Source organism: Zingiber officinale, chromosome 10B, assembly GCF_018446385.1.
Source record: "Zingiber officinale cultivar Zhangliang chromosome 10B, Zo_v1.1, whole genome shotgun sequence".
Classification (NCBI taxonomy): Eukaryota; Viridiplantae; Streptophyta; class Magnoliopsida; order Zingiberales; family Zingiberaceae; genus Zingiber; species Zingiber officinale.
This window is the reverse complement of record NC_056005.1, coordinates 84,441,684-84,450,554: the sequence shown is the minus strand read 5'-3', so window position 1 is coordinate 84,450,554 and position 8,871 is coordinate 84,441,684. Positions and strand designations below refer to the sequence as shown.

Here is an 8,871-nt window from a genome sequence, read left to right as displayed (position 1 = left end):
AACGAACTCAAACAACCCGAGCAGCCCCCTTCAATTTGATAGACTCCAACTTAAAAGCAATTTACTGAGCGTGAGCCAGTTTGACTATCCCTTTCATATACCTAAATTTCAAAATATCCCAATTCCAAAACATATTCCCAAAATATTTTCCTCGTTCGCTCAAAACTATAAACAGAACTAACTTTGAATAAAAATCAACATTGATCCTATCCGGAAATGAAGTCAAATGGATCGTCGAATAAAGTTGCAAAAATATTGATCGAAATATGATATTTCGGAGGGGTATACTAAATTAGTTTCTATATTGACTAAGTCATCAGAAATCCTCTGGTCAATATTATCTGCAGCCAGTGACCGAGTTGTCCCCGCCCCTGAAACTCTGAGACTCGAGTCAAATCTAACGAATATATGAGTAACAAGCTAATAATATAATAATGAAATAAATGAGAGACTAGTATGAAAAACGTACCTTGGCCCAGGTCGCGCCCTCGGATGGAACGTTACTTGAGTTGTTGTGCCCTCGGTCCCTGGAACCCGAGACTCGATGCAGATCCAACGAATATATGAGTAACAGGCTAATAATATAATAATGAAATAAATGAGGGGCGAGTATGGAAAACGTACCCTGACCTAGGGGGCCCTCGAATGGGATGTTGCTCGAGTTGTTGTGATCCGGAAGAGCAGATGACGCCGAGCTGAAGAGCTGGATCTAACGACGAGGAGTCAGACGCGGTGGCACAAAACCTAATGCGACCTTGGCACGCAACTTGAGTTATAACATCGCCGCACAGACCGAAATAAAATATCAGCTCGTAGGCCGGGATATGAAATCGGCAGGCAGACCGAGATACAATGGACACACCCAAATAAGACAATGAGGTGAGGATAGGAATGTAGCCTCGACTCAAAGGCTGAAACTCAACAAAGACGGAACATGATCAGATCGGCGTATATTGGCGACGAGGATCCGAAGGCCCGACCCCCATTGAAGGCATACGACAATGCAGACGGCCCGGAGGTGGAATAAAATGAGGCGATAAGAGAGGCAGCGCTTGGCTGTCCGACGGTCTGAAGGATGACGATCGGTGGTTGTGGGCGCCGATGTGCCAAGGAAGAGGAAAGCGACAGGCATGGCAGCGGCTTGACTCGCGGCAGCGGCCGGTGGAGGCCAGCGCAGTGGAGGAGATGACGAAGGGCGGTGTCAACGCTATTGAGGACGTGCGAGGGAGGGGACAAGGAAGAGGAAAGCGGTGGCGTGCAAAGAGGGAGAAGAGGGGGTGGCTCGGCTGCAGCTGCGGCTCCGATGAGAGGAGGAAAAGAAGAGGCGCGACTGCGAGTCGGGCTGGTGGTGGCGTCATGAGGAGGAGAGGGGGAGGAGCGATGGTGTTGCTGCCGGCGGCATGGTGGGCAGCGTCCGAGGCCCTCCACCAACGATAGTGGCGGCGGCATCCGCAAGGTCTCAGCGAAAGAAGGGACGAAGGCTTGGCCGCAGTGTGAAGAGGGAGAGAGAGAGAGAGAGAGAGAGAGAGAGAGAGAGAGGCGACGGCTAACTGAAGAAGGCGGCGACGGCGTGCGTGAGGTGCCGACGTTCCTCAAGCGGGAGAGAGAGCGACGGGAAAAATCCACGAAGAAGGGGAAAACCCCCCTCTTTACTCAGTGTCTCCCTTTCCTTCTTAAACCCTGCACAATATAAAATAGAAATTGTCCCTCCTCTCCCCTCTAATTCCACCCTTACCTTTAACCTATATCCATATCAAATATATTTATAAAAATTTTCTTATTTATGTTCATAGAATAAATAAAATAGTAAATTAAATTGAAATCACATCTTAAATTTTTTATTTTATCTATTTAAAAATTTGTCACTCTTAATTAAATTGAAATCACATCTTAATTTGTTACAATATATAAAGAAATAAATGCATTAAAGTGATTTTAGAAGTATATTAATTTAATTTATAATGATTCAAAACTCTATGTACATCAGCTTTCTTTCGAAATGACTAATATATCTATACCATTTGACAAATTGACAGTTTAATATCTTTGGAATTAAGAAAGTTGAGGAACCATGTTAGTTAATGAAGATCTTTATCCTAATCCTTATAAGGAACTTACTATAAATTTTATCCAGCTTTTACAAGTTTAAAAATTCATTGCTTTTGATTTATTCTATAGATACGATGACATAAATAAATTTAAAAAAAATTAAAATATATTAATTTAAATTTAAAAATGATTGAATCAAACTAATTAGATCTTTCAAAAATATGCTAAACACTGTTAGATAAAAATTATTTTTATAAATTTCTTAGTTTAAGCGTAAAAGTCCACCTAACGGGCCAATGAATATTTATATTTTTATTTATACTCTTACTGTGTGTAATAATTTTATGAATTAATTAATTTCAAAAGGTTTAAGATATACATCTATATATAATTTTATCATCCCGCACATCCATTCAACCCGTGAGTACCTAGTCGTATTTGTTTTTAAATTTTTATTTCCTTTAACTTAAACACTAAACCCTAAATCTTAAATCTTAAACTCTAAAAAAATTCACTTCCTTTTGCTTAAACACTAAACCTTAAAAAGAAAAAAAAAAATAATGCTAAGCGTCCACGGATTGTCCATATATGAGTTTTATTAGCACCTAGTATTAATTTTTTATAAAAAAAATTATTTCATTTAACCTAAACACTAAACCGTAAGTAAATAAATAAATAAAGAACTAACGCTAAGTGCTGAGGGATGGATCATAGATGGATAACATAATTTTTTTTTAAAACAAAAAATAACAATAGATACCTGTGGATTGACCAGGGTGAGTAGAGAGTAACAAAAACTCTCCCTCTCTTTATATGGGGGAGGAAGATTGTTAATGGGTGGGTATACTTACAGGTTGCTTGCTTGCTTGCTTGCTTGGAGTAATCATGGAGCTTGAGCAGTCTGCGTCGTGTTTCGTTGTGGTTGCTGCTGCTGATGGTATGAGATGAGGCTTTCTCCGCCTGCGATTGTTGTCGGCCGAGCGCTCCCTGCAGCTTCTCTTGGCCTCATCAAACTCTGCAAGCACATGGAACCTGGACAGTCTTTGCAAGAGAAGAATATTAAAGCTTCTCCACAAAGAAAAAAAAATAAACTGATTAAGCAGATGTTAAAATGATCAAAATGCGATTTTGAAGACGATGTATGTTATGTTTGCGATCTCTTAGCTTTACCTGCTGCATTGCTGGCAGAATCGATGCTGCAGACGTGGGCGATGATGATGACGGTGGCTTCGGGGTGGGAATTGCAGACCTTGTGGTGCCGGTCGTAGTGCTTGGCGCTGGAGAGGTCGGAGTTGCACCCTTCCGCCTGGCAATGAGGTGGGAGGTGGCTGGTGGCTGGGTGACCACACGCCGCTGCCGCCGCTTCCTTTCTGGCAAAAAATGATTCCTGGGGAGGATAAGGATACCCCAGCAGCGGGGAGAATGGAATCTGGGCGTCCATGTCCTCCAGAGTAGGATTTTGATGGAAGAATAGGTGGCTTTGGTGACTGGCAGCGTAGCCCGAGTCCCAAAGCTTCTCTTTTTCGCTACCGTCGCCACCTCCGAGCGCAGAGAAGGATGCCATGGAAGCAGGGGCGAAGGAAGCATCTGAAGAACCGAACCTGCTCATCATCTTCCCACATCAAACAATGAACTAGGAAAGCTACTCAAACCTGCAACAACAAAAAATGCGTTATTTGAACTGAGAAAGAGATGATATGCTTCTTCTCTGCTCCGATCGTAGTAATAATAGTGCTAGTTGCCCATTACTGCTGCCGCAGCAGCCTACAATCAGCAAAAGCTTCAGTTGGGATTCTGAAAGCAATTCAGGGGGAAGGAGGACAGGGAACAACACCATTGTAGGGCAAGTAGAAGCCTTCGTGCTGTGGCATTGCTCATTGAGCTTCTCTATTTCCCATACCCCAATCCTTCTTGGTGGTGAAGACTGTATGTAAAGGTGAATGCTTAGAAAGAATTCAGTTAGCTGATGGAGTGAGTAGAATGGGATCCTGTCACAATTCAAATGGCTCTTAGTCCTATTGGATAGGATAGAATCCATTTGCCTCCACAACAACTCCATCGGCATCACCAGCGTCGATCCTCAGTCCATGTGACAAGGACGTCCTACAACATATATATTGCACACAACTCAACCTGTTAAACATGAGCATCGAGAATATACAAAGAGGCAAAGAAATGAAGAAGCTTGTTCTATGTTTGAATGGATTGAAAAATCAATACCTTGTTATCCGGGAGGATGTTTGAAGGCTTTCCGCTCAGTATATAGCAGATGGCCGATTTGCACCAGTCAAATGAGAGAAAGGTGGCAATGTTGCAAAGGCCCTAATCAGCAAATAGCACTATACAAGTATAGATCGTCCAGAATTTATGCAACATATTTCAGAAAACGTTCAGCATGTACCTTCAAAATGCTTTGCCTGTAATGCAATTGTTAGACCTACAAAAGCTTCCAGGGCTTAAGTGCTTTCCTCATCATGGATAGGCATCTGGAGCAGTGTCTTTTCGAAGACTCGACGCTCAAAAAGCCCTTTCTGCTAACTTCTTTGAGAGTCAGCATGAGAAAGATAACACCTAGCTGCAGAAGAGTCAAAGGCGCCTCACGCCCCCTTAATTCATTCTGGATTGAGTAGAGCTAAAAGCCCTTACTCACCTTGGATGAGCCTTGGCAAGGCCTGAACCACAATGGGTTCGGTTGCTTTTGCTTGACACACATCCAAGTTGTAGTCCACCTCGGGTGAAACTTTAAACCACCTCAAAATCATACCACCAGGAATTGAACCCCAACCGGATCACCTTTCAACTTTTGATGGAGCAATTGTCAATGAAATACTTGGGGTAGTCAAATCATTGGACCATCACTTAGACCGCGATGATGGTGGCATAAATGCACTGAACCAATAGCAAGGAGCACTACCACAAAATGATGTAGCACCATTGGCGGGCATTAATTCTAGACCAAAAAACCACATAATCCACTATGAGGCACACTAGATGATCTAATTTGGGGACAAAGGTGAGGTGAAGTTGGGAAATCAATCTGCTTGAAATTGTTAATATCAAAGTGGGCACAAGGCTACCAATATGCAAAGGAGGCATGGACAAAGTCACTAGTGAAGAGGAAGGAGAGGGTGGGGTTTAGTATGCCAACAATATTGTGTGGTGAAGTCGACAGCCATGGTTGACAAAGTCATCCAAGGCAGATTGGTTATGGCAGCTAAGAAAAGAAAAGAAGCTGCTCAAGAGATAGTAGCTTGTTTAGACAGGAAACTGTAAGGAAATGGAAGAGTAGAAAACAAGACAATAAAATAGTCTTCGTGCCTTATCTAACATTGTTCCCATAGTGTATAAAGGTTCGATGGACAATCTGTGCTACTAATCAATTTCTATATGAAAAAAAAAAAAATTGATCACCCTGTTTGTGCAATGGGAGAGCATGCTTGTGTGATTATCAAAAGTACAGTTCTACCCAATAATCCTTCTTTTGGACTATTATTTTGAGTCATCAATCACAGCAAGAACACACCATTCTACCTTAGGAATGAACCATTGAAAGTCATGATTTAACCCAATTTACCACTGAGGGAAAAAGAAGTCAATTTGCCTGCTTGAGAAATAAGGATAATTGTGAAATTACTACATCAGTCAATGGAAAATATATGAACGACTCTTTTTTCAGTTCCAATTCAGGCAACACTGTATAAAAATACTATGAAGGCCATTTATATATCAACAAAATTATAATCTCATAAAGCTGCAGATAAATGCCCTGTTAACTAACCTGAGTGATACCAGGACTATGCAAACAGGATTGTTGAATACCAATCGGTCAATGGTGAGATTTTCTCTCTTCTACTCTTAGGGCTAGCTTATTCAGCGACTGTTCAGGAAAAGATGAATCTATATTCACTATGCCAGCTATAAACTGGATGGCTTCCTCATATCTCTTGGCTTTACAGTAGCCATCAACAATTGTCCTGAAGGATAGTTCATTGGGGCTGCAGTTGTGTTGGATCATATAGCTAAGAACATCAGCAGCATCATTGAACATCTCCATGCTCACATATCCAGAAATTAAGGTATTATAAGTGATCATACAAGGTGCAACTCCTTTAGCTATCATGTCTGTCAGAATCTTTAGGGCTTCATTCATGAGCCCTTGTTTGCAAAATCCATTAATGACAGTGTTGTATGACACCACATCAGGCTTCAACCCAGAGCTTTCAAGTTGTTTGAGCATGTCTTCTGCTTCCCAACATTCTCCACCTTTCACACTCATGTCCATCATACTGTTGTAAGTAATGAGATCAGGTCGGAGCCCACTTGGATGAATCAGATTGAAAATTTCACGAGCATGATCATACATCCCATTCTTTGCATAAATTGAAAGCATTGAGTTAAAAATCACCAAGTCAGGTTTGTAGCCATTCCTCTTCAGCTCCTCAAATGCCTTTTCCATGCCCTTTAATACTCTACACTTAAAGTTGACTATAACCAGAGTTCTAAGGATCACCCAGCTAGGAAAAATTTTGCTATCATAAACTTCTTGTTCAATTGCATCTATAGCTTCTAGGTTTCTTCCTTTCGCATAAGTTTGAAGCAACAAACAGTATGAAAGATCATTAGGCTTAAATCCCTTCCTCTTCATATCAGCTATAACAGAATCTGCAGCTATCCAGTCACCCTTTCTAGCTATTGCATTCAAGAGTGCATTATATGTTGTAGTGCAAGGAGTAAAACCTGCTTTGACCATCTCATCATACATCTTCAAAGCATTGGTACCAGAACCACATCGACCATATGCGGCAATCATAGTGTTGAAGGTATCCTTGTCGGGTTCAATGCCTGATTTTGTCATCTCCGTGTACACTTGTCTTACATAGTCCTCCATGCCCCTTTTCCCACATATAGCTAACATTGTGTTCCATGTGATCCTATTCGGGGCACAACCATTGTGTTTCATGTCAGAAAGTAAGTCAAACATTTCCCCCATCCTTGATTTCTTTCCAAGCATTCCTAATATTGTGTTGTAAGTGCAAACATTAGGAACACAACCCAATTTCTTCATACGATCAAACAGCGCTAAAGCTGCATCCTCTTTTCCAGCCTTGCCATACCCATTAATTACAGTGGTATAGGTAATGGCATTAGGCATTATTCCTTTAGTAGCCATTGTATCCAACACTGCCGCCCCTTCTTCGTAAAAGCCAGCTCTAGCATAGGTAGCTACAAGTTCATTGTAGGTAACTCCATCAGCTGGGCAGTTATTGTACTCCATTTCCTTCAAGACTCTCAGTGCTGCTGGATAGTTTCCTGCCTTGCCATACACCTGGAGTAGTGAATTATACGTGACAGTGCCAGGAACATATCCCTGCATCTTCAGTCGTTTAAAGAACTCTGAGGCTTCCTTCAACAACCCTTCCCTTCCGCAAGCAGAGATCACTGTACTGTAGGTGAACTCATCAGAACTAACTTTGTTGCTTTTCATCTCATCCAAAATCTCCAGAATTTTGCTCCAGGACCGCCCCCTGCGGCCATACACATCGAGAATCACATTGTAGGTGACCAAGGTGGCTGAAAGCCCCTTCAATTTCATCTGCTCAAACAATGCAATTGCCTTGTCATACTTCCCGGCGCGGGAGTAGCTATGAAGCAAAGTAGTGTAAGCACGGATATCAAGGCAATATTCCTCCAGAGGAATAGAGTCGAACAGCTTGGAGGCAACTGAGTGCTGTGAACTTCTCCCCAATACCTTGATCATCACCTCGATCGCTGGGGCATCTAATCTGGATCCTTCAGCACGGGAAGTGGATGCAGCCCATTCGAACAACGCGAGAGCTTTCTCCCAATCGCCCAGAATTTCGAGCGCCTTCAAGAGGGCAACCCAATCCACGCCAAAAATCTCATCTTTCCTGGCTTCAACCAGAGTGGCGAAGTCAACCAGCGGCCACTCGACGATGGATCTCAGCAACGACTTGCCTGCGGCGGAGAGGAACCCCAGACGGGGATCCTGCAGAAACCGAGCTCCACCTTTGACGCCGGCGAGCCGTGCGCCCTGCGCAGGAGGCGATTTCTCGCGACGGGGCGAGGTCGCAGCAAGGCGCAAAGAGGGCAAGGTGGGATTTTTATTGCTCGACGGAGGGCGAAGGGTGTTGGCAGTCTCCTTGGCGAGGTGTTGGAGGAGGGAGTCCAAAGGAAGCGAACGAGAAGGAGGAGGCGGTGGAGGAAAGGGAAGGTTGAACTTGGGACGGTTAGGCGAGGGGTTTCTTGGGATTTTGGAGGTCTGGTTAGGAAGAGCAGGTCGGCTTGGAAATGGAGCTCCCTCCATCGCGACGGAGAAGGAGAGGGATGGATGGGGGTTTAAGTTAACTCCAAGGGGATGTCAGGATGAGAGTCGAGTGAAGTAGGATCAATCTTTTGGATGGCAGACTCATCTGGAACGTTGGTACGTTGCAGACCATTCACAAATAACAAAATGAAATTACTTTCTCATGCAATTGCAGTGTCACTACACTGGAACAAAATATGCACGTATCTAATTTGTATTCTATCGTGGATCGATGATATTGAAACGTTTAGAATGAAGCATATAACTTTTTTACTTCAGCAAAAAAATTACTTGCACGATTATCGAGATCGCTTTTTTTACTTTAACAAAAAAATTACTTTCATGATTATGAATGCTCTCCAGAATAATGTTCTATCCATATTATCAGTTCAAATCTTCTATTCCGAAACTCTTCGGTCCTTCTGTCCCATGCAGAAAATGACAACATGAAATAGTATTGCTCGTAAGAAACACGTGACGCTGAAGACCAAAAAATT

At 42.7% G+C, this 8,871-nt stretch overlaps 1 protein-coding gene across 8 annotated transcripts; it reads right to left on the bottom strand.

Annotated features, from left to right (window-relative positions):
• Positions 1–2,739: 2,739 nt before the first annotated feature.
• LOC122030471 (pentatricopeptide repeat-containing protein At2g18940, chloroplastic-like) lies at positions 2,740–8,437 on the bottom strand. Of its 8 annotated transcripts, none has more exons than XM_042589687.1 (5): positions 4,451–8,437; positions 4,270–4,371; positions 3,884–4,152; positions 3,220–3,701; positions 2,740–3,114 (listed from the first exon to the last, which is right to left on the bottom strand). In XM_042589687.1, the coding sequence occupies exon 1, from the start codon at positions 8,372–8,374 to the stop codon at positions 5,876–5,878; it is 2,499 nt and encodes an 832-aa protein (XP_042445621.1). In that variant the 5' UTR covers positions 8,375–8,437; the 3' UTR covers positions 2,740–3,114; positions 3,220–3,701; positions 3,884–4,152; positions 4,270–4,371; positions 4,451–5,875. The 8 variants fall into 8 exon arrangements, with proteins under 8 accessions (XP_042445621.1, XP_042445619.1, XP_042445622.1 ...); XM_042589685.1 differs by having other exon boundaries at positions 3,220–4,152; positions 4,451–4,624; positions 4,700–8,437; XM_042589688.1 differs by having other exon boundaries at positions 3,220–4,152; positions 4,451–4,999; positions 5,828–8,437.
• Positions 8,438–8,871: the final 434 nt, after the last annotated feature.

Coding starts and splice junctions, on each gene's coding strand:
- LOC122030471 (XM_042589686.1), bottom strand. CDS start 8,374: ATGGAGGGAGCTCCATTTCCAAGCCGACCTGCTCTTCCTAACCAGACC.